General features: G+C 39.9%; 1 protein-coding gene across 2 annotated transcripts in view; it reads right to left on the bottom strand.

Moving 5' to 3' along the window:
• Positions 1-25,355, bottom strand: part of OGDHL (oxoglutarate dehydrogenase L) — a 59,112-nt gene extending 33,757 nt beyond the window's left edge. Inside the window, exons 1-7 of one of the 2 annotated variants that reach the window (XM_069796138.1) lie at positions 25,238-25,355; positions 20,206-20,440; positions 13,220-13,399; positions 9,453-9,555; positions 6,024-6,139; positions 3,942-4,096; positions 251-397 (exon numbers count right to left, since the gene is read on the bottom strand). In XM_069796138.1, coding sequence (XP_069652239.1) covers positions 251-397; positions 3,942-4,096; positions 6,024-6,139; positions 9,453-9,555; positions 13,220-13,399; positions 20,206-20,412 — 908 coding nt within the window. In that variant the 5' untranslated portion in view covers positions 20,413-20,440; positions 25,238-25,355. Of the gene's footprint in view, positions 1-250; positions 398-3,941; positions 4,097-6,023; positions 6,140-9,452; positions 9,556-13,219; positions 13,400-20,205; positions 20,441-25,125 lie in introns of both variants that reach the window. The other variant, XM_069796137.1, reaches the window with a different exon arrangement.
• Positions 25,356-26,496: the final 1,141 nt, after the last annotated feature.

Raw genomic sequence — 26,496 nt, 5'->3', positions numbered from 1 at the left:
TACCACGGCTGCTGTCACATTTGCTTGCAGCTTCAAAGTACACTGAGGTGAGTTTTGCTAGCATTTACCTGTGAAGCCTGCAGACTCTCACTGGCAGGTATTTGTTACGGTCCCGTGTTACCATTACTCGCTATGACTGACGCTTGCTACACTAGCTTCTCTAATATCAACTTAATTAATAAAATTCTAGAACCTGAAACTTGTCTTAAGACAATAAGCCCATTTGTTGGGGGGTTTCCATTGACATTACCTGTGAGGCATCCCCATAATAACATATTCAATTCCCATTTCACTGGATTTATCAATGATGGTCTTAAGCGCAGGAATCATTACTTCACATCCTTCCAAACCAAATCTCTTTTCGGAAGACCACTTGCGAGCAAGGAAGTCTTCAAATCTTTGCCAAAAAGAAACCCAAAAAACCAAGAGACAGTGTTTGTATTAAGATAATGTAGCAAATACTTATTGTCCAACATCTTTTGGTAAATAAAATTACATTATGCTATTTTAAGACATCTGTGACTACATGTTTTTAGGCCTCTGGAAATAAGTCACATGTAAGGAGGGAGACATTGGAGAGAATTAGGTCTTCTTTCTCCTTCATCTGAAAAGTATTTACCAGGACTTTGAAACAATTCAGAGAGGAAGAAACTCTCCACCTCAGACAAAATTCACTTCCCAAGTTAAACTCTGTTCCTTCCCATGTACACAAAACGTATACTGACCACTGGGAAGGCAGAGTGACAGCAAAGTCGTCTCTTCTATGGATTGAAGAAAACATAACAGAGAACCTCTATTTTCTGGAAGTAACGATTAAATACTTGTAGAAAACCACAGGAGAAAGCATGCCTATTTCATAGGTCCTATTCGAAGGCAGGGCTGCTCAGACTGTGTGATGTAACAGTTGGTAATGTGCCAAGAACTAGGACACTGGCATCTCTGCCTCAGCTTCAGCGGGAGAAAGATGTCAATCCTTGACAGCTCTATGTTCTTTCATTTTTTAATGCATTTGGGCCAGAGGCAAAGTGAGTGGTTAAAAAGCACCTTTTAACAAACGTTGAAAGGGTTATGTGTTGTAAAGCTTGGAGATACAAAAGGCAAAGAAAATATATCTTCATGAAAATAACTGTATTGCTTACATCATCTGTGCAATGCCTCGACTCATAACACTGCAATAATCCATTAATACTCAGCTTATTCCTCACTTAGAATGCTGACATTTACCTCTTTAGATTGAAGTCCTAAAAGCAGTGAAATGAAAAGTTGCCAAAAGACTCTCCTTAGCTCACCCATCAATACCCTCACAATTCAGTCATCTAAACAACAAGCCAGACCCTCAGCTGAGCTATACTGCCAGAATTCCTCGTGGAAATCTATGGGGCTATGCCAGTTTATATAAAATGAAAGTGCGTCCCATGTCACCAGCAAGTCCTATAGGGCAAATCGAAGTGGTGTACACGCTGCCTTCCTCCTCTCTGCAGCTGCAAGTTAAGCCAGTACTGGACAATCAGAAAGTTCATTATTTAAGGCAAACTGCTGCTAAGTGTGCAGAACTACAATATTTCACAGTCACGTCTTGCAAGTCCCCTATATGCCACTGTGAGTTCACAAAGGCTGGCAGCTCATCTGCTGTCACTGCATGTATTCAGTACCCAGTGAGGAGCAAAAGTCTTAGGAAAGATGGTTGCTTTCAGAAGGGATAATCTAGAAATGTTTGACCTGCACAGGCTTAACAAAATGCCCAGATTAGACTACACAATCAGGGACCAACATGTTTACTAATGCATAGAAGTGGCCCAAAGATATACAATGAGTATTTTACAGGAGGAAGAGTTAAAAGCGAGCTTTTGTTCAATAACCTATCAGTGAACACCACAAAGGATGAAAAATCCTACTTTAAAAAATTCAGTTTCAAGTACCTGAACTATGTAGTACTTCGAATGAACTTTTTTGAAAACAGTATTCATGAGCAAAATGATGACTATCTGCTTTACAAAGCCACAAATCTCAGGAGCACAACCAGTTTTACACAAAACCAGATCTTTTTTTCTTGATCATTTTCAGACAAAAAAAAGCATACTAGAGATAGCTGCATAGAAATTTATGTAAAACTTTTTTCTTCCATTTTCAGCAGACAACTAATTTGGCAGAAGATGGACGTTTGGCTCCTTTACTCTACTAGGAACCGCAGATCTTCCCACAGCTTAGACCGGCAGGAATAAAAGCACAAATTCTTGACTCAAAATAAATGGAGATGGTTCATACTGAGGGCTTGTTAAACAAACTTACTCAAGGGCAATATTCACTTGACCATTACATGATGTTTTTATTTCTGTTTAAATGAAACTTTTAACCAGAGAAACAATCTTGCCATAAGATTGGCAAACAAAACACCTGGCAAAATTATCTTCCCACACCTCCAATGAGCACCTCATTTTTAAGTCTCTGAACATAGAGGCTTGTCGTGGTTTAACCCCAGCCAGCAACTAAGCACCACGCAGCCGCTCACTCACTCCCCTCCAATCCAGTGGGATGGGGGAGAAAATCGGGAAAAGAAGTAAAACTCATGGGTTGAGATAAGAACGGTTTAATAGAACAGAAAAGAAGAAACTAATAATGATAACACTAATAAAATGACAACAGCAATAATAAAAGGATTGGAATGTACAAATGATGCGCAGGGCAATTGCTCACCACCCGCCAACCGACACCCAGCCAGTCCCCGAGCGGTGATTCCCCACTCCCACTTCCCAGTTCCTATACTAGATGTGACGTCCCATGGTATGGAATATCTCTTTGGCCAGTTTGGGTCAGCTGCCCTGGCTGTGTCCTGTGCCAACTTCTTGTGCCCCTCCAGCTTTCTCGCTGGCTGAGCATGAGAAGCTGAAAAATCCTTGACTCTAGTCTAAACACTACTGAGCAACAACTGAAAACATCAGTGTTATCAACATTCTTCTCATACTGAACTCAAAACATAGCACTGTACCAGCTACTAGGAAGACAGTTAACTCTATCCCAGCTGAAACCAGGACAAGGCTTAATCAAAAAATGTGTCTTCATAAATCTCCAACTCTTGTGTTTATCAAAGGATATACAAATTGTTTCAGATTGTAAGAACTGGAACAAATCTTGTGCCTGAGAAGACAGTCTTGTTCTAGAGGTGAGAGAGTAATTCAGTCTCTGGGATCACTGTATTTCTATACAGATAGCCACAACAGGAGCAATCAATAAGCTGTTTCAAACATGCTTTCATATATTGCAGAGACCAAAACTCCTGCTGCCAGATCATGCAGCAGTACAGCACATCTTGGCATACCTCAGAAGGAAAAGGGCAAAACCAGGACCTGAAATCACATTATGCCTCTTAAATCCAGTCCCATCTTGGCACAGCTTTCCAAAGAGACTGTTAGCATCCCAGCAAGTCAAACAGTGCTCATGTCACCATTTCACCCATCTAAAAATTCCCCTTGAGCTGACTATTAGGATGGCTTCCTTTGATAATGTGCTACTACAAAGATGCACAGTAGATAGAATACAGCAGAAGATCAGTATCCAACATTGTTCTGACACCTACTTTCTGAAACAAGTTATGAATCTTCAAAACAGCTGCACATTACTAGTCTGTTGAAACAATTTTTTCCCAGTTTTTCTCCGCAAGCCAATGAAAACATTGCCAGATATGCCACTAATGGCTGCGCAAGTGTTACAGACCACAACCTGCCTTTTAAGAAAATAGTATACTGAAAGTCACTACACAGACCCTGACATACCTCACAGCACACACTTTCCTTTGCTATCGCAGCCAGGTTAACTACACCCACCTGTACTCCAGTAACACGGATTTCACTTAAGACTCTTCACCTCCACCTCAGCAGTTTACAGACCACACCAGCTTTCACCCAGCAGTCACAGAACAGTTTCCCAGCACCACCCCAGCATACCTCATTGAGCGCACCAGCCTTGCCAACAAAGTCCTTTTTTCCTCATTAGTAAACTTCATAACTCCCGGTGTCTCAAACTTCTGCCGGATCCACTGGCACTGCTCCACATCATTGATGAACATAAACTCCAAGCCAATGTGTTGGCAGTAGGTATTCTAGGATGTGAAAACACCAACAGAGAAGCTTTAGAAGTTAATGGGCCATAAGGAAACAAATATATTTTTAAATTATATTTTCTGTATATATTACTCTTCTGAAAGCTATCTTGTCTTCTTCCTCTTCCACTCTATCTTGCCCAAAGCAATCCTATAAGCAAATAAATTATTTTACCGAATCTAGTTTTGTGCCAGAAAGCTTTGTCTACAAAGTAACATTTCAAAATTTTGAATCTGGAAGATTCTCATTTGGTAATACACTGAAAGTAGGCCAATAAACCTGCCTTAAACTGACGCATATTTCACCTAACTCGCTACTGTTCTTACAGGATAATAGAGTCTTTTCTTTAGATGCACCAGCAAAGATTTCAAGTCATTTATCAAAATTTACCCTGTCTTTTTTAAATGCTACCTGAAATGAGGCAATAAAGACAATGAGAAGACAGCTATGAAGCCTCATGCAAATTATCTGAAAACTGTCAAGTCTCAGAAGGCTGGAAATCTGAAAAAGAATCCAAGCAGCTGAGAACAGAGAAAGGACAGGGAAAAATGGAAAGACACTTCAAGAACATCCTTGTTGCAATTTTTAAATTTTCCTATCTTAAAAAGAATATTTCACCAGAAAAATGTGTCCAAAATACAAGTCAACAGAAATAAGACCTATTGTGAGTTTAATTTGGGGAAAAAACACTCTGAACACATAGTATGTGCTCTCTGCTGCCTCTAAAGAGGAATTTAATGTTAACTTCAATAAAAAAAGAGCCAAAGCTCCAGAGAGAAGAGGGTTATTTCTCTTTAACACAAATCAGTTCCTTGAGGCTTTTAGATTTTGCTATTGATTTTGTCCATTCATTTGCCCATTACAATTTTAAGGGTTATCTCTTGAAAATTGCTGCACAGACATGCTAGAAGTGCAAAAACCAAAAAGCAAATATAGAGCTCAAATGCACATCAGAGATGTTGTGGCTTAACAACTTGCCATGCTTCAGCTAAGCTGATGTAATAGTCAAACGTGCAAGTCAACACATTCTCTCACATTTACAACAGGTCAAAGTCATGAACTCTTATATGCTCAGTAATTATTTTTATTTTTACATTCTTGTAACTCAGTGCCGTATTTCATCCTTTAAAATATTTCCTCACCCCTAGGCCTTTTAACTCCAATGGATTTCATTACCATGCAACAGAAATCTCTACAACTTCAGCACTCCAAAGTCCTGGAAAAACCACAATTAGGAATACCCAATACTTACTCACTCAGTAGTCTAAAAATTCATTACCATTCCTACTTGCTGTTTTGCTATTTGGAGTTGCCCTCTAACTACATTTATTCCTTTAAATTATTTTTGTTTTAAATTATTTTAGCTTTGATGACTTCACATGACATAACCATATCACCTGTCAGATAATGAAACTCTACAAAAAGGACTGGGGATGAAAAACAAGGACCATTACTATCTACAAGCTACAGCTGGGCTTTCATGAATTTGGTACCCAACTCTCATATTTTTACTCAGGTAAAAGTCTCACTAAAGCTAGGGCTCTGAGACCAACCCCTGCATGTCCCGAGTACTGTATGCAAAGGTGTTTTATCTGTGGTAGGACACTTAAAAGACAAGTTCTAAAGGCTCTACTGCTTTTAAACAATGTCAGCTCTTTACAGAACTAGGGCCCGAATCAGCATTGCACCATGTTCATTCCTCTTTTATACTCATCCTTAATCTATGTATCTCAGATATCCAGGCAATGAAATTAATGGTGCTGCCACCTCTAGAAAGAGAACAAGGGTTATTTTTAATGTAATTTGAAGTTGTTACATGCTCTATTAATAACTGACAAATGATAAGGTTTTTTGTGACTGACAACTGGAAAAAGTTCACTTCTGTTTGCATTAAAACAGTCACAGATCAAAAAACATCCCACTGACCTCCAGCCTTTTGATGATCTCTCTTAAAGAAAGACTGTTCTCACTTCCTCCTATGAAGGTGGTTGTAGGCAGCTGAAAGACTTTGTCCAAATCTGATTCATGCAAACCATAAAACCCTACAATAGGTACATTATCAATTTGTGAAGCAGGATAGGAGACAAAAAGGAAATGAGCATTGATTTTCAAACCACCATGAACTAAGTTTAATAAAGCAATATTAAGAAAGAAGGTACCAGATTAAAAATTGAAAGTGTCAATATTTTGAAGGCATCTATTAGTACAATGCACTTTAGTCTGGATTTTAAAAAGAAATGTTTTAATTAAATAGTTATTGTTTGATTAGAAGTACCAAACCATTCTTTCTTAAATGCTCAGACAGAACAACTGAAATTAAAATTACCCAAACCTTTTTATATTTTACCATATTAGCAAATATGCCATCAAATCTCCATGTTATATCTTGCACTTCACTGTTTAGTAAAATAACTAAGTGTAATGATTGGGATTTCTTCCTTGCTTTGCCATGAACAGCAAACACAAAAAGAACCACTTTTCACAGACAGAACCAGTTGGTTGGAAGCATACTAGATTAATTTATACAACATCAACAGACTAAGAGAAAATACAGAACGTGTTCAACGTAACACTGTGCAAACACTCTAGTAGAAATTCCAAGGTATCTCTATTCACTCTCTTTCTCTTTATAGGGAAGTTAGTTTGAAATAGCCATGTAATTACCCGTACAGCTCTATTTCCCAATCAGCGACCCCTTCTAAAACAGACTTTCACACCCCAGCCCTCCCACTCCTCCACCAACTAAAACAAGGGCTTGTTTAAGCATATCATCCCATCTTGATTTAGATATATCTAAACTTGTTCTGACTGAGAATATGGTTTAAGAAAATATTTAATTATTATGCAGTTTCAAAAGCCAAAATACACAACAGACAAGACTGAAAGACTGGTATCAATGCAAGTTAAAGTCTTTGCATGATAAAGTTTAATCTAGAACTGTTAAACAAAGAAAGGAAAGATAGTTTCTTACAAGTGTAAGAAGCAAATGTATAAAACTTATATTACATATTACATACAGTTATATAAACATATATACATAAAAATTATATGTGTGTGCACGTGTAAAAATATTTTCAAACCCAAAACCAGCTTCTCTATTTTTAATTTCGAACTCTTTATCTTCGTTCGAGATAAGCTGCAGGCATCTACTTTAACACTGATATGACAGCCTGCACATAACTGTTAAAACAATACAGAATAGTGGTCCGTATGCCCTGTTAAATGAATTTTCTGAAGATGAAAGCGAAGAAGTAATTTGGAAATGAAATAATAACAGAACTTAGTATTTAGAGTTGAAGTTGGGCCATAGGACTACTTTGCCACCACTTTTACGCTACAGCACTGTCAGTAATAACACATTTTGTGGTTTAAAAATAATATATTTCTAAATATTCATTTTGGTTTTAATAATAATTTTAATAATATATTAAACGTCAAATCTGGAGTGACCAAAAAAAGTGTTTGTGTACCACTATTTCTCCTTTTCAGTACCATAATAGGTTCTTCCAGCACCAAATTAATTCTGTAATGCTAAAAAAAAAATAAAAATTAAAAAAAAAAAAAAGAGAGAGGAAGGAGGGGATGAGAGGGGCTTTAATGTCATTTGAAACAAAGCAGTGCTAACATCCTTTTTTTTTTTCCCCTGACTTTCTCTCAGACTTCACAGGCTCTTCATGTTCTATCATGCAAAAACCAGAACACGTACAGGAGTGATTTGGGCATACACAGAACATCTGTGCTTTGTACTGCAGCACTGCATATTTACTGAAGCATCACCTCATGTTTAAAGAGATACAACCTTATTGAACTTCAATCGTGCAGTAGGTACACCTGTAACTAGCTGTATTTCTAGAAGCAACTCCCAGAAGAAACTTCCTACCAGAAGACTTCTCAAAAAAGAAACCAGAAGATGGAACAAAGAAAATGCACAGAAAAATCAAACACTAAAATACTTTCTGTACCACCAGAGACCTTTCATAAGTTTCCTGCCTGGAACATTCAAGGACAGGCAACATTTGAGATCCTTCTCTTTTGCTGCGCCAAGACAAAGTTAGAAATGTTGTTTTCCCTCACAAACTATTACATCAGTTGCACCCTCAGACACAACCCCCCATCTCATTCAGAGCTCTAGCATATTTTTCCTATGCTCATGAGGGCTTCAGTATGATGCCTTCTGACTAGTCATGACACTCTGTACTTTAAAGAAATTTGTGCTGACACGCTAGCAATCACCCATGCTCCGAACAAATTATATTTACTCAGTAAATGTCTAATGTATTTTCTTGTAGGTACTTTCCTTTAATTAAAGCTGACAAACTTCAAAGAGAACCCCTGATTTGTGTAAGCACCTCTCTATTTACCATCTTAAGCACTCCACTGCCTTTATATGATCAAGGGTCAGAACTGCTTCTTTCCCTACCACTGCTTCTTTCCCTACCACCAGAAAAAGAAAACACAGCAGCAAAGAGACAGGAGATGTACTTAGAGTAAAATTAAGTAGAATGTGTTTTATCTCCTACATGCACTATGTTTTATGTCTGGTGCAAAAAGCTTCCTTACATACCAAAGAAAAATTGATTCAGTGTCTTTACCAAGTAGAAAATCACCTTTTAAACATACCAGGTAGACTGAAGAGCAAAGAAAAATCAATCAGATGGTTTTTTATTCAAGCAGAGAGGAGCAAAGAAATTGATCAGTGCAATTTCTCAAAGACATGCCCTCTTTGCAACCAGAACAATCTTTGCAAAAGCAAACCCCTAGTGTACTACACTCCTCCAGCAGTAAACTAAAATGATCACCGTTGGATTATATACACAAGTCAAGACTTCTACACTTTGAAGTTATCAGAAGAAAACATGGAAAGAGACTTCTTCAAGTTACACAGAAGGAATAAGTATCAGAGGCTAGAATCCAAATTTGGTATGAAATTTACCCTAAGTTCCTCTATCCAGCATCTTGTTTATTGCTTGTTTTGACTGGGGACATCTGAAGGCTAGTCAATAGGAAAAACAAGTATCAAGCATAATGCTATAAAAGTAATTTAGATTACCAGAATCTTGCCCTAACGTATTGATCAGTATTAATTTCTCATGTGGTTCAAAACCATGAGATTTGGGGGTTTTATAAAGTGTTTATAATCATCATTCATCAGCAGGTGAATTCATAGGAATCTCAGAGTAGAAATTCTAGCAGTAGTCCTGAAATTTCAGCCTCCTGACAGATGCTCAGAGAAACTATTTCATGATACCAGCAAGCAGAAAAGGTTCCCTGAAATGTCTTATTAAATCACCTCAGCCCAATGAGTCAAAAGAGGCAAATGACCTTTGTAAATAACAAGGCATACAGTGTACGCACCAAGTTTATCGATTGTAGTGATTAAGTCAGATGGAATAAACGAATCCAAGTCTGCATCCAGAATTCCAAGGGGATCCAGCTGAGCCACATGATGGCCACGGATCTGAAAATGGAGGAAAGTGAGAGAAAAATGAAATCACACTAACGAAACTCAGATGAAGGGAAAAAGTCACTGATATCTCTCCATAGCATGTATATCAGCTGTGAAGTCCAATAAGCAAATTCCACTAATGTCACGAAAGGGTCATATTTCCCAAGTTTTCCCATAAGAACAGGAAATAAGCATTATACCTCTGGATATGTATACCACCTCTATTAAAAATTGCTGAATACACATTAGAACATAACCTTTATTTTGGCTGACATATAATTTAAACTGGAATTACACTGAAGTTTAAGTCAAGAAAACTACTAAAGATCGTACTCTAAATCTCTGGGAAAAAAATCAAAAAACAATGACTAGTCTATAGATACTACCATTTGCTAATTCAGTCATTTTGTATTTTTGCTTGAATCCCCCTTTCTGCAGCTGCAGAATACTAAAATACTTTATTGCTGACCTAAAACATAGATTGGTGCTGAAGACATTTATATTGGAACTGAAGAGATCACTCTTCATGAGCTCTGCTCCACATCAGATAGCATCAGATAGCATTTATTTTAATTCATAAAATTTCAGGAATTTCATCTATGATAAAATTGACATTCAAGACACCAAAGAATACAAATTCAACAGGGAATTTAGCCAGCTTTCAGTTATCAATATGACTGGTGTTAATGCATGCCACAAGGTGCTATAAACTAATGCCTTATATTAACATATAACATTGCTACAGAAGAAATAACTAATTGATTCAATAAAGCCACACATAAACCCCAATTTTTTTGGTATGTCTCTTGTGCATGACTCTCATATACCAAATTAGCTCATTAAAAGCTTTTTATAGATTAATATATTAATATTTTCTCCTTAATATTTTTCTTTTTAAGGACAAATTCAGATCACTTGGGTAGAACTGCATTCACACTACTAGTATCCTAATTGTCTCTCGAAAAAAAAAAATCTTAATAAACTGCAATATTAATAATGAATTACATCACACAGTAATAGAGTGTGATTAAAGTGTGGTTCATCACGAAGGGACTTGTAAAAACACTATTCAAATGTTCTACATTTGCAGAAGAGTTCATAACAAAATGCTTTCTACTCATATGCAAACAGAAATATGGCATCTTTTTTGGAACCACCTGCCCTGTAAATTCAGCCTGGCCTCTGAGATTCTTTGCATCTCATGAATCACCAGTAATAAAAGTCTGACAGGCCAAATGATGCCCACAGCAACATCTGTGCCACCTCATTGTTTACAGAGGCACAAAGTCTATCTGACTGGAACTAAGCAAACAATTCTGTCTCAAGCATCATCAACAGGAAAGAATTCACCTCCCTAAGCTACATCTGCTCTGCAGTATTAGTAGGTAGAGGAAGAGGATTAGCAAAAACACCAAAACCCAGAAGAGCAAATAAGTAAAGTGCTGTGCTATATTTCACTCCAGGAGCAGTTTGGTCTTTTATTTAAAGACAGTATTTTCCTCAATATCAAGTTATTTTTTAATAACTTCCACTTCTTTCGCTGGATACAGAAAATAGTAACAACATCAGAGATCAACCTTGTGAAAATACATGCATGGAAAATTTTCATCAATTGCCATAAATTTGACTAAATGCAAGTATGGACTACCTGAAACTAGACTTGAAAATCATGTTTCCTAGACAGAGGTGAAAAAAAAAATAAAATCCACATTATAAATTAATTTCTTGAGTCTTCTTTTATCTAGACTCATTTTTGCTTAGCACACACATTTCATTGGAAATCCTTCTTTCAGGGCATCCAGTGCTCTGCATTAGAAAAAGCAATAGATTAACTGCCTTTTCAGAAGACCAGCTCAACAACCACAGAGCAGTTTACCACAAAAATCATAAAATACTGACAGGTTTGAGAAATGAAAATTCTGTATCCTTCTCCATTTCATTTCATTATCAGGCAAAGGAAGGTCACAAATTGATTGTATCCCTTCAACACTGAATTTAGAGGATATTAAATACCTTTTAAAAACAGACAGTTGCCTTAGGTAATCCTCTTTTGTTTGTCACAGACACATTGGTGCCTGCCATTTATACAGATGTTTCTGTTCCATCACTTGAGTTGGACAGCACACAAATACAGGAAACAAAATGGCAATCCCTGAACTATTTTCAAGTAAATGGTGTCAAAGCAGCCTAACATTCTCCAATTTTCTCTAATTCTTCAACAAATTTTTACTGCAAGCAAAAGTGAATGGGCTGAAGTGGTTGTTTTGGACATAGCTATTTCTAAGCAAATTTTGTATATTCTTTATATTCACAAACCTTTCTACTCTTTTACAACACCTCTCCAACAGCTGGAATAACATGGTTCATACCTGAATCAATGGTGACAATGCGATGTGCACATAAAAAAAAGTTTTTTAAAAAAGTTCTATTCCTCTGATGATAGCAAACAGGAGTTAAAATTCTTAGTGCAGGGCAGAACAGATCTGCTCAAGTCAAACTGTAACAAACTTCTTGGGAATTTACATACTTATTTAAAAAAAAAAAAGAAAAAACATTTTAAAAATCAAACTGGAATATTTTGCTCAACACAGATCTACATGTTTAGAGGGTTTTTTTTGTTTCACACTGTTTTTAAGCCTTTTATTGAAACTAAGATATTAAACACATGTCTAAATAAAAATGTTTAAACTTCTTTTACATTTAGAAAACATCTAACCACTGTGCTATTTCCAAAATCCTTCTTCTTTTAAAGGAAAAAAGGAAATTAGACTTAATTTCTTAAATTAATAAAAGGTTTAAAAAAATCTGAGTGTGAAACAAAGTCAGCTTTGATGAACAGCTCTCTAAGAGAAATTCATCAAAGCTGACCCAAACTCAGTACCATCAGCCTCCCAAAATTCAGCTTCTGGTTAATTCATTATTTCTCCTTTGTCTTTGTACCTATAATCCTGCTCAAATCAGGAATCTCAAAATTCACACTAGACATATGAGAAGGCAAGCACATTTCCTCCTTTCTTAAAGAAAGGTAGTAATATTTAGAACTGAAATACAAACTCTTCCAGAGGTGAAGACAGACTCGGATCATGGAAAAGTTTGCTGTTGAAGAGAGAAAATAGTTCTTACTTCACCGCACACATCAGGAGATTCATTAGTACTAGTATATCCAGGACAATCCCCTTCATATGAAGCAAAACTATTTGAGATAACTTAGTGTTCCAACTTGGTCAAGTAACTTACTGAATCAGAGGCACACATACACACACACAAAAAAATCTTAATACAGCCAAGTGAGCCAAAAGAATAGTAAAGGGTAAGCTTTGACATGTTTGCCTCCTGCTCCTGGTAAACGGGGAAAAAACAATAGATTCATATTCCCTTTCACAAATTACTATCTCCATAAAGAGCTTCCAGGTTAAGTCAGATGCCCAGCACCAGGGCTGTGGGCAATCTGAATCCTGAGTTTGCTAAGCCAGAGGAGCATCCCAGTCTTAATCCAGGACTTCAGTGTTCAGACACTGTGCAGGGAAGAAAAGAACGTCTAGTTCAAGACGTTTTGGATCAGGAGCAAGACAACAGGCAAGAGTTAAGACCAGAAGACAAACAAGAACATAAAAAGGAAGAAAAAGGTTGTTTGCAAAGGAGAGGCCCTCCCACACCTACCCCAAAGTACACTTACTTGGTATGCTCTTATCAAAGACTGCACAGCAAGGTGATCTTCAACAAGCTTTTCAGCTTTACCTGGTGTCTGGGCCAGGCCATGGCTCTGAAGAAACGATGCCTTTCTTTCCAACTGATCTGGTAGATGGGGATCATATGCTTGGCCAGCATTAGCATTTTGGAAAAACACGTCCCAGGACTGGACATGTGTACAGAGAAGGAAAGAAGAAGGAAAATTATTACCTCAAACAAAAGTCTCAACCAAAAGCAGCTCCTTCAAGCTGCAAATGGTACCTCACTACATTACAGTATGAAGTACCACTAATAGCCAGCAAAAAGGGAGCACTGATAAGTTCACGTCTTGGTAGCAACCGTGTGTTTCATTTACACAGAGCCTTTTTCATCTAATTTCTTACACTGAGCTTGTTCAGTGGAAAACTCGCCAGCACATATGAGTGCAAAGCATCTTCGTACATTATTCATTCACACAGCTCTTTTTAACTGTGATGTTTATTCAGGCAACCAGTAATGGGTATGACATTATGCTGCTGGTAAAGCAGTATCACGCCTATAAAACTGAAAACCTTAATAAATGAAATTAATCCATTCCTTTAATGATACTAAAAGAATTTATGATACTTCAAGACACTCACTGAATATGCCAAATCAGAATCAGTCAGTCCTTAAGGGCCTTTCTTGAAGAAACTGTTTAAAAGCAATTACAGCTTTTCTGAGTGAGGCTTTTGGTCTAAGATTCTTTCCTCACTAGCTTAGGTTACCTTTGTCATGGTTTAACCCCAGCCAGCAACTAAGCACCACGCAGCCGCTCACTCACTCCCCCCCCCATCCAGTGGGATGGGGGAGAAAATCAGGAAAAGAAGTAAAACTCCTGGGTTGAGATAAGAACGGTTTAATAGAACAGAAAAGAAGAAACTAATAATGATAATAATAACACTAATAAAATGACAACAGTAGTAATAAAAGGATTGGAATGTACAAATGATGCGCAGGGCAATTGCTCACCACCCGCCGACCGACACCCAGCCAGTCCCCGAGCGGCGATTCCCCACCCCCCCCTTCCCAGTTCCTAAACTAGATGTGACGTCACATGGTATGGAATACCCTGTTGGCCAGTTTGGGTCAGGTGCCCTGGCTGGGCATGAGAAGCTGAAAAATCCTTGACTCTAGTCTAAACACTACTGAGCAACAACTGAAAACATCAGTGTTATCAACATTCTTCACATACTGAACTCAAAACACAGCACTGTACCAGCTACTGGGAAGACAGTTAACTACATCCCAGCTGAAACCAGGACACTTTACTATGAAAGGAATTGTGGAGCTGGTTTCAGATGCAAGTCATAACTTTAGAAAAGTACATATTTCAGAAGCTGAATCACAACAAACAGAAGATCCTTTTATTTCCATCTGCTCTTTTACACAAGCCACTTCCTCCACGTATGCCCAAATCTTGTTTTCCTGAACTGTTTCCATTCTGATGAGGTGGTCACTGTCCGAGTTTAGAATGGTATTAGATATATGGATGCCAACAGGCAGCAGCAGAATGGGATAAAACATTTGAGATGCTTATACCCAACAAAGAAGAAAGCCTGCACTAGTAGGGGACTGATCAATACTTATGCTTACCTTACAGTTTCCATAAAAGGTAATGAAAGGCATAAAACATTTTCCTCAATTTGGCTAACTTAGGAGAAAAAGGAAGCTATTTCAAAACTTTAAAATCTTTGTGACTGGAACAGAAGAACTATAAAAGCTAAATTTCATTTTGTACGGTGCATGTTATTTACCCTGGCTGTGAGCTTGGAACTAATGCATTTCAAGGAACCAGTGCCAGAAAAGACAAAAAGTAGCCCAAAGATTTGATTTTTAAAAGAATGCTACTTATATATTAATTATAGAATACACAAAAGAATCAAAATAATGTAATACTAACACTGCATGACAGAAAAAATATTTATAAAGTTCTGTTTTCATTAACAAAAAGTCTTCATATTGAAATTTCTACAAGCTTTAAGGTGTTAAGAAACACTACAAGAGGGGCAGCATACAAGAGCTAAACATCACCCAACCTTCCAAGTTCAAGTTATGGAACTGGGGGGACTCACTGGACCTGTGGGCAGGAATCTCATCATTAGCATGAAGCCGCTGCCCAAGAAACATTGGTTTAGTGCACCCCTCTTACTTCTTTATTAATACAAAGCTTCATTAATACAAATATGATAAACTTACTTGATTTATCACCCTGCTCTGACACAGCCTTGATCTAAACATAGCCTAACTTTTGTATGCCATGACAAATTAAGGCAGACCGATCATGCTTAGCGGTCACTTCCAGACACACTGATGAAGAATTCAATCCTCCTCCCTTCTCTCATTTATGCCCATTTCCTATATTCTTCTTACCTTGACACATTGCTAGCCGCACTGAGATTAGAAGTCTGAATTTACACAGCATCCTATAAATGGTCTACAAGAGTCCATTAGTGTAACTGCATTTCCTCTGATATTCTCTCGATACGCCTTCTTACTCTGTATTAAGAACAGTACTGTTATTACATGGCTATACAGCACCTAGTTTGAGAGTTTGCAGTTCCCAGACAGTGAAAAACAGATACAATCCCTTCATTTTACAACTAAGGCTACTTAGACTGGAGGAATTATTTTGGCAATACACAGTTATTAACTTCATTAAATTAGGAAATTCCAAACACACATTTGGATCCATGACAAATCTGACATTTGGTATTCATTCAAAGTTTTAATAAAGAATATGCTTTGCTTATGTTAAGGTTCCTTCCCCGCTTTTTCCAACACCATGATACACATACAATGATGATAATAAAGTAACCATTCCTTTGTTGAGTCAAAAGCTTTTCATTGAGATGTAAAAGTTATTACAGGACAGTCCCACATAAAACTGAATATGTTTTTAGACAAGTGCTCTGCTGAGACAGTAGCTAACAAAATCCAAATAGACTTGCCCAACAAGCTACCTGTTTAAGAATAAGCATAGGAGCCTTTCTTCATGCAAATTCACAAATACAAAGAAATACCTTCAAAATGTTTACATCTGAAGATGCAGCCAGCTGGGACAGAAGGAATCCACACTGTTTTTTTCCTATCGCATTTCTGAACTTATTGATTTGTTGGGCAAGCTTGACATTTAATCAGAGGGGAGGGAAAATACATCATTTGGCTACAGAAAATTAGTTTTTTCTAGATACACATCCATCAAAGCCTTTACAGATTTCTACAGCATCTTTCAAGATTGATACCAGATTATAGTCTTCAAGTCCTGTGTATCAATGTCAGTCTTTGGCAACAGCATTTGCCATGTGACTGAACAGACAGAAGACCAGCTTGGTCTCACAGCAAACCTGCAGGTTCTCACCTAAATTAGTAAAGTTCTTTAAGAAAATGGTAGAGGAGAATTATAATAGAAAAATACATCCGTAAAAAATAAATTACTATAGTGATACATGTGATACATGATACATTCCATTTTTTTTCCTGTCAGCAAATCTATATTGTAGTTAACCATTATTTTCTCAAGTAATATAACACACTTCAAGTGATTCAGTGGCAGTACTCTACTCTCATATAATAAACACTGTTGCACTTAGAATAACAAGTAACTTATTTGTTATCTTGATGGTTTGGGTTTTTTTCTAGTGACATCACAATATTTATCAACTGCAGTAAGGACAGTAAAGCCTTAGAAGACACACACTGAGCATCACTACATCATTTAAAAAAAAAAAAGAAAGAAAAAAAAAAAGATGAAGTCAAAACAAAACCCCCACACTTTTTCCAACTACGTAAAACAAGGAAGTGATTACACACTCATGGTAGAGCAGCTGCGTACAGGATAACATGGCAGGCATTATGTACTCAATACCCAACCATGCCGTTTTGTAATTAATCTTGTGATAGTAATAACTGAGCCTTGTCAAGCTTCTCTCTTATGATCTATGGCCCTGACACCGCACTTCAAGGAGGAATAATGATGCCTTTTTCAGAGCCCACGTCATTTTATTCTGATTGTTGTTTTGGCTACACGAAGGATAGGAAATTCAAAAGTTAAGGAAAAGCAGAAAATCATCAGGAATGGATTTGCACAAAGAATAAAAGCTCCTATGGATATAAATACATATTCCTTGATATATAACCATGGTATACATAGAAAGGAGAGGTTCTTAGAAAAAACGCTAGTAACACTGAATACGCTCATTGGAATGTGACAGCCATATTTCAAACAGTTTTAAATAAGCATATTTAAATAAGCATGGGAAGACATGTCCAGTCAAATCTTCTGAGATGGAAATAATTTGATTAATTGGAGTTTCTAAGTAAGAGTGAACAGAGTATAATTTTTAAAGCCCAGGAAAAATAAAGCTTTTTTCATCTCATCAACCAGAGGGAGGCACATCCCCTCTGATAAGGAGATATCCAAGAAGAAGAAACATGAGGAAAAATAGGAAATAAAGATGAACAAAGGAAAGAGAATGTAATGTCTAAACGCCTAGCACAAATTGGCTCTCTAAACCATGCCAGACATACTGATAATGAAATATGAGTGGCCTGCAGAGACAGTCAAATTATTAACAATACCATAACCAACACCACATAAGTCATTGGTATCTCTTGACATTATTTTCCAACACTACCACCACTTTCCATAGCACAATGACAAATTCACAACTTGCCTACAGTCACAACTATGGCATGAATTTTTCTGTATTTTTAAGAAAACAGGGCAAGTTCAACCAGCAACATTTTAAACCTGTTTTATTAAAGCCCAAATTGAACAATTTCTGTCAACAAAAATCTTGGGTAGACATTTATAGCTTTCAGCTGATGAAATTAGATGGTTTTCAAGAAACCAAGAACTCATTTTGTTGATGAAACCAAGTAAAATTAATTGGCATCATTCTCCTCCCTGCCTTTTTTCTAGGCTATGAAAAACCTAATTATTTAGGCAAGAATAGCTGTAAAGTAATCCATGATGTCCATCAATCATATTCTTTTAAGCCTCATAAACCAGGCACACAGTGAACTTACTTCAGTTCATTCCTGTTGTAAGTATATTACATATAGTTAACCCGGAAAAGAACTCACACTCTCTTAACACGCATCTTGAATCACCTGGGATCCACTCCCTAGACCACCCCCTACTCCACCAGTACATTTATATTCCTCTGCCAATTTCTCGGTTGCTGTTCAACCTACGAACCGCATCACCTCGCCCAACTGTGCCTGAACTGCCAGACGAATTGGATAGTCCTTTCTAGCATTTCCGCCTAAGGATCAGCAACACAAGAAGCAGGTCTAGGTCGAGCAGAAGCCTTTGCCCTTTGCTAGGGCGGCGGCGCCGGGCCAGTTTCCCTCCCCCGCGGAGGACGGTGCCGGCCGGAGGACGGTGCCGGCCGGCGGGCAGCCCGTCCGTTCAGCACCCCGGACAGCTCCGGCGGCCGGCCCGCCTCCTGCCTACCGCTGACTTCACCGCCTAACACCCGCCTTAACGTACTGGGGTTTACGCCCCGTTCGAAGTCTGCAAGACGCCACAGCAGCGAAATTCACCCGGCTGTAAAGGGTCTGAACAAGAAATTTCGTTCTCCTTAAAGGAAAGAAGGCTGCCGCGAGTCGACGTAACTCCAATGAAACAAGTGAAAACAAGATGTCACCAGACACACTCCTTAGGCCTGAGCTGATCCCTTCACTGTCCTCAAAATAAAGGGTTAATATCGATCTATAGCACCGACACATCGCGAGGGTTTCTCAGACATTAACTCAATGCACCCACACAAGGTGCTACCCTGCTCTACCTTGGCTGGAACTTTAGCTGGCAGTTGCATGACAAGGAATCAAAGACAGATGGGATGAGAGAAGCAGCCACCCCTGGAGAAGGTCTCTTCAGTTCCAAGTTCAGGTGTAACACAAAAGGCCAAGGATCAGTCTTCAGAGTTGTCACTGCATATGTCACTTTCCAACAAGACTAAATTCATACACAACATCCAAAAAAACAGCTACAAAACTGCTTTTTTGGTCTCCCCCTTTTTTTTTCCTCAACATGCGTCACTTCCTCACACTCTAGATAAGACTGTCAGACTTAGAGCAACAACTTCTAAGTGACATTTTGATATAAGTGCCTCAAGAATAAGGGAACACACAACCAATTTGGTAAACATTTTGGGCACAATTCACATTATTTCTCTAGAAAATTACTTGTCTGTCTTCAAATTTATCAGACTTCTCGTCAGCTTCTTAAGTTACTATACATGTATCACCATAAGAGAGCTTTCCTTGTCAGCAGAAAGCTTGTTAAAAAATAAGTCTATACAAAAAAATATGTATTTTGTCCACAAGAAAGGATCTGGGCAATAGATTTAAAGTAAAAAAAGCAAATAAATATGTGTCGCCTGGAGAGAGAGGGAGAGACAGAACAAAATACTTTTCAAGATACTTAAAAAGGCTTTTCTAACAATTTCAGATTCAGTTTTAAGGTTACAACTTCCATGGCTACCTAAAGGGAACTGAACATTCATCATCTTCAGACAGTTTAGAAGTACCAATGTCAACACATACTATTTAAATATAACATATACTCTGATACAACTTTATTACGATAAACCAAAAAAAAAAAGTATTTTATCTCTTGGGTCTTCTTCCAGATGTAACTAATTACTTAACAGACTGCTTGAACAAGATTTCCATGGAGGAAGGCTGAAAGTTTCTGAGCAGCTTACTATTTCTGATCTGGACTTCTCATTCCTTCCACTCAGCTCACCAGGCCTGTGGCTCCTCTGTACTTTTTTAGCTGCAATATCACACCTTACAACAATCAATATGTGGGAAATCAGTCTCACATTTTTCATTTCATACAAGACCTCTTTCTGGACTTTTTATAAAACAAGTTAAAAAAGAAAAAAAATCAATTCCACTCTCAGCCTAGTATTATCACTTACAGCCAAGTTTTAGACTTACCTTATGTACGCTTTTAGGGTTTTCAAGCCACGCATAATACATTTCCTCCACATAATTTGAATTACTCGCACTCAGGAATGGTTCTGAGGTTCCTGATGAAACATACCGTTGGCCATGTAAAAATACCCTTCTGGCTATATCTTGCTTTTCCAGAAGTTTAATGCCATGCCACTTCAGCGTAGCCACGAACAGCTTCAGATGACTCATGTTTGTTTGTTAGACAGAAGATCCAAGTCTGTTAATAAGACAAAACCAAACCTAATCAGAAAAAAGACCCAATGAGTTGCAGATGCATTTCAGCCTCACAGTGAAAACTGAGGTTTATGGCTAGAGTGCTCTTCAACAAAGCTCAGGCCTAGACGTGAAGTCCTCTTCAGGAGAGAGGCCACTCCATGACTTATTGTAGAGCTACACTTACAGCAGTGGAAGTGTTGCTGATGGCCAGCCCCACATCAATCAGCACACCTCACAGGTTCTGTAACTGGTAACATCATCCTGGTTCCTGAAGCAATCATGATACCACTTGTACCGCATGCCCCCTGAGCCCCGGTTCCTTGGGAACAAATGAGTCTACTAATCATTGACTTCTCTGGACCTCTTGGCAACCAGCCTTTTACCAAGCCAAGCTGGGGTAGGTTCAATGAACAGCGTCAACCACAAACGCAGTGGTTGAAAAAAAGCCTGCTACCTCAAATTTATGCCATGAATAATGCAGCTGGCAAAATAATTAAAAGTGTTAGTTAAGTGTTCATATTGACATTAGCCTTCAATCAAACAGTATTACACTAAGAAAAGGCTCAGTTTAATTTGCTCTCCTAACTAGGGACATTTATCTTGTCCTTCCAATGACCCCTTATGAGTTTTTTAACAAGGAGAGCAGACTCCCTGTAATTTTGAACACAGTGAGAAAAACAGTAAGGGTTGAATCTTGGGAATGTTGAACACCATCAGCTCCCATGCCAGCAAAGGTAATCAAAGCTCACCTTCAGAATAAAAAGAACAAAAGTAGCTTACAAGTAGGCCAAAAATAGTATAATCTTAATGCTGAAGTTGCTAAAATTGCAAAGGAATAGCAATAATGTAAAAAGAAATTATTTTGTTTTCACTACATAAGTATTTGGAAAGCTACAAGAACATAAAGGGTTGGATACTAATTAAAAGGAAAAAAAATTCAGATTTAACTCTGAGGTGTCTCTCATTTGTTTTGTTGTCCATCTAGAGAAATAATTTATTTAGTCAGAAGGTTAAATCCAAGTTTTTTGTTGTTTAGTGTGACTAATTGAACAATTGCTGCCAAATGAACTTTAAAGTGTTTTAAAAAAGACACTGTCATTTTGAGTCATAGATCAAATTTTATGTTACCTACTACATGTAAAGATTATTTTATCTCTAATTCAAGAAGTAATAGATACCTTAAAAATTCTGTATAAACATTTTCTGTATATAAATTCCATTAAATTATTTTCTCACTGTTTTTCCTCTTCCCCCTCTCCCTCCAAAAAAGGAAATACATGGTTATAAAATTCCTAAATCTGTAAGGAATAGGAAGAGCTATATTTTTCATCATCCAATTTAAAAATGATATACTGGTCTTAAAAGGAAAAAAAAAAAAAAAAAAAAAGGCTCCTACTGAATAAAATAGTATTGCTGCATGCTCTTCCCTGGCATCACATTTTTAACATGAGATTTTTAACTCAACATCTATTTTGAAAGCTGCTGATTGGATCAGTTTCCTAGTCGCTGACTTTAACTGTATCATCCCAGCAGCGAACTCTCCTCCTTTATCACACCAAATTCCCTTGTCTCCTCTTTCAAGACTTCTGCAGCCTTTTCATTCTCATCCACTAGCAGATTTGACACCCAGCTCGTAACACCAGCTGCCATCTTCTACTTACTGAATTTTCCAAACAAGCACTTGTTCACATATCTCCAAGCCCAGATACATGGAGGGTATTCTCCCAAGGCAGTATCACCAAAACTAGTATATAAGGCTCCTTTAAACCTACAAAACCTCTTCTCTCCCCACTTGGCATTTTCAGCAAATTGGCAGTGGTTAGGCTACTAGTGTGCTGAATCCCCTATACATTAGCATTATTTCCCACCTACCTATATTCACTTGCCATTTCCCATTTCACAGATTCAAAGCTTGTTACAACACTGACTTCCTCCTGTGTCAATGCCCTGTCTATGATTAGGGCTCCTAGGCAACTGTAGGAACATAAATACTATCAGGACCGTTTTGAAAGCAGATTAAGTCCTGCAAAAGCTCAGAGCAACTGGGACAACACTGACAGAGTTAGGATATTGTCTACATACATAATCCTCTTTAAGATGTAATGGCACTAAAAACATTATGTATGCATCATGTAATTTTGCAAAACTTGGTAAGATTTCAACATGTTATAACAGTAAGAACTGAGAGGTCACCATGGCACTTAGGACTTTATGTCTGTACCCATTCTGATAGGTGGAATAATCATTTCTATCTCATTCCCTGCAAATCCCACCCTCTACTACCAAACTTCCAGACACATACCTGAGGGGCAGACACTCATTCCTAAAGGGTAACCTACCCTCATTTGAAGTGATTTGCAAAGAGCTGGGAGAGAAGGGAATGAAAGGAACATTCTTCTCAGTTTATCATACTACAGTGGCAAGCTTCTTAAGTACAGGTAATTTCACATTCTTTCTTCCTAATATGTCTGCCTGGAGAACATGTAGATCTTTTTTCTAGGAGTTAGCAAAGAACGCATAGCAAAGTAACAACAATTTGTCAGGGAGATTTGAAAATGGATGGAAATGACATAACATGTAATAGAAACAAAGAGCTTATAAGCGGTACCAGTCACTTCCCTCCACTTCCACTTAAATTTTGAAATGGGATCAGAGCCATACTTCAAGTTGTAACTACTGAATACGCAATCTATAGGAGCGGATATGGGCTATGTCACTCCTGCGAAGATATAGAGATCATGGGTGAAGAAAACTGTTATCACAGACATTATTCCCATCTCATGAAAAAGCAATGCCTCCCTTTTTATACAGGTATGAAACAAAAATGGACAAAGCCACCAATCATGTAATTCCAGTCAGATTTCAACTACAGATTAATTTCACTCGACAAAACTGACTTCTTCCTAGCTCTTCCTTTCACACACACCGCTCTTCAGCACAGATGTCAGCTGTCAGCAGCTAAATGAATTGGAGACCACCAGCATGATCATAGACCATTCCAGCCCACTCAGCCTTGAGACTGTCAGTCAAAAATCAGCACACAGGACAGCAGGCAGAAATCACAAATAGTTAGGATTGTTCCACTCCACTATGTTTCCTAAATCAACCCTGAAATGAAAACAGCGACTGGAAAGGAATCAAGCTGAGCTAAGAGCAACCTAAAGGAAGATATTAATTAAATCTCTACCGGAGGTGAAAAATAAGAAAGAAGCAGTGAACCAAAAGAACAACCTGATATTTAATGCACCAAAGCACCCTTAAAATGGTGGAAGTAAATGAAAGCCCTAAGCAGCTGAAAATTTCTGCAGCTGTCCTGCAGTATGGCATGTGTGTCTCAAGCTACGAGCCCGCTTTCGCCTTGGCGCTTTCAACTCTAGAAGTGACCTAATGGCATGGAAAGCCTTGTGAATTATTCTACCCAGGTTTCTAGAGGGTAATAGACGCATATGAAAAAGAGACAGCAAGACACTTCTGATAGCAAAGTGTTTATCCAGCTTTTTTCAAGATCACTTTAAACACAAACATGTTGCACAGGCTAGTATCATATGAATCAATATTCTCCTCGTATTGCCAGTACCCTTACTGAGTTTCTTAACTCAAACATGAAGTCCCGCTACCAGTGCTAACAAATGTTCTTTATGCTCTGCAGAAGTAGTCATCAATATGTCTGGTCCATATTTCACAAAAACACTCCTTCATCTGCTATCATGGTCTTTTCTCCTATATTCCCCATACAACTCGCTCCTAAAGCGCTTCTTAAGATTGGGTAATTCTAATAAAACAAGGCTGACAGTGAAAAAAAATGGATAAAGATAATAAAGTGTCTCCAAATGCCTGTCATGGATAATTGAAACTAGAGAGGCACAGAATATCCTTATCAAATAAGGCTACTTCAGGAATATATACCTCCACATGCTAAATGTTTCTTTTCCTCCCTGCGCAGATGTGCCAGACTGTGCAAAGAAGCATAACTCTCCACCCAAAAAGTTGATCTGGAGGACGTTTACAAGCCCTGCATTCACCACAAGGCGTACACCATAAGTCCTGGGCAACAGAGGCATCCCCGTGCAATAACACTGCCCGATATGTTGCTCGCCCCTCAAAAAAACCCGCCTTCAGTGGGTACCAAAGGGATGACATCGCCACAGACTCTTAAGCCATCAAACCGTTGTAAAAGAGCAGGGGGGAAATATCTGGAAGGGCTCGGTTTTGTTGCTCTGGCCCTGCTCGTAACACAAGGACACGTCCTTCCGCGGCCACCCGGCAAAACCTCGCCACGCCAGCGTCCTGGTCACCTTGGCCGCGAGCAGAGGCCGGAGCCGGCGAGGCTGTCGAGGCGCTCCCGGCTACGACGGGGCTGAGGCACCACCGGAGCCCGGGCCAGGAGCCGCCTTCCCCCCTCACCCCAAGCCGCGCCGCCCCGCCGGTAGGCCGCGCTCCGGGACCCGGCCCGGCCCTGCGCCGCGACCCCTCACAACCGCACGGCGAGCGGCCCCCGCCGCCCCGGCGCCTGCGGGGGGGGACGGTGACCCCGACCGCCCGGCACGCTCACAGGGGCCGGGCCGGGCCGGGCCTGGCTCGGCTCCGCCGCGCCGCCCGCAGCCGAGCCGAGCCGAGCCGAGCCGAGCCGGGTCCGGCCTGGCCGCCAGGCCCGCCGCCCCCCGCCCCTCGCCGGCGCTGACAGACCTGCGGGGGCGGGGAGGCTCCGGCCCGTCCGTGCACAGCGGCAGCGCCGCCACCGCCCGGGGCACACGGGCCGCGCCGAGGGACCGGCGGGGCGGGGCGAGGGGACCGTTACCTGCGTCACGTGAGGCGCGCGCCGCAACGGCCGCGGCGCCCGGTGCGCGCGCCGAGGTCACGGCGGGGCGGGGCCGCGGGGCGCTGTCCCCCGCGCCGCTGCCGGCAGGCGCGGCCGCCGCGCCCCCGCCCGAGGCCGCGCCCCCGCCCGAGGCGAGGCCGCGCCCACTCAGCCGCCCCTCCGGCCGCGCCGCCATGTCAGGGCCGGGTCTGGCGGCCAGGTGCGAGGCCGGGGAGCGCTCCCGTGCCGCCGTGCCCCGAGGAGGCAGGCGGCCGGTCCTGGGAGCCCCGCGGTCGCTCCGGTCACCTCTCCCCGTCCACGGTGAGAGCATTTCCGCGCTGGACGCTGCCCCAGCCGGGGTGCGCGGTCCTCTGGTAGGGCCCCGCGCCCCGGGGCGTCCGCGACAGGAGATGTGCCCGGCGGGGAGGGAGGCGGGACGGCAGGAACGTCCACCTGCACGATCTGCGGCGGATTGTCCGGGTGGTGGGAGCGGACGGCTTTGCGGCTGCACGGTGTGAGGCGTCGCGGGGCCGTAAGAGACGGTCCCGGTCTTGAAGAGCGTGCTGCGCCTTCCTCACGTTCATCTTCAGGCCTGTACAGAGACCGGCACAAAGAGCGTCACTGCGCTTGACGTTAATGGCAGAGGGCAGCGTTAAACGTCCGTGTGGACACAGAAGGTCCTTCGGTCATCCCCGCCCAACGGTTTTCGTAAAAAATAGAATGTAAGTGTAAACGAAAGCACCGATCAAACGAATAGCTGTGAAGGGAGCAGGGAAGGAAAACGCCTCTAAAGGACGCGTTGTTCGCATACCTCCTGAACAGGAATGACTGGCAGTTCCATAAAGGAGTTATAAAGTGTTCCAAGGACGCTTACTCTTTCTCCCCCAGATTTGTACATAAAGTAGACTGAAAGTAGTAGACCTTGACAAAATGATTGGAACTACGTTTGAGGCGGTTTTTCGAGTGAGTTATTGTCCCAGGTTATATGGCCCAATATCAAATGCAAGACAATACAATTTCAAGTGTTTCTTTGCTGGCAGAATTTTTATTTATGCTTCCAAGTCTTGTTTTCTCCTGGATGTCTTCAAATTACAAATGTCCATCCATTTTCTGTAATAATTCAGAACATGACATATTTGTCATTTGCCTGCGCTTAATCAAGTTACACAGTACATACAACCAAGGTCAATTGTCTATACAGACACTAAAATTGATATTTCAGGTAAATATTGACACCATCACATAAATACCAATGTCTG

The sequence above is a fragment of the Haliaeetus albicilla genome, chromosome 11, assembly GCF_947461875.1.
Source record: "Haliaeetus albicilla chromosome 11, bHalAlb1.1, whole genome shotgun sequence".
NCBI classification, from domain to species: domain Eukaryota; kingdom Metazoa; phylum Chordata; class Aves; order Accipitriformes; family Accipitridae; genus Haliaeetus; species Haliaeetus albicilla.
The sequence above is the reverse complement of the archived record's forward strand: the minus strand, read 5'-3'. Positions and strand labels throughout refer to the sequence as shown.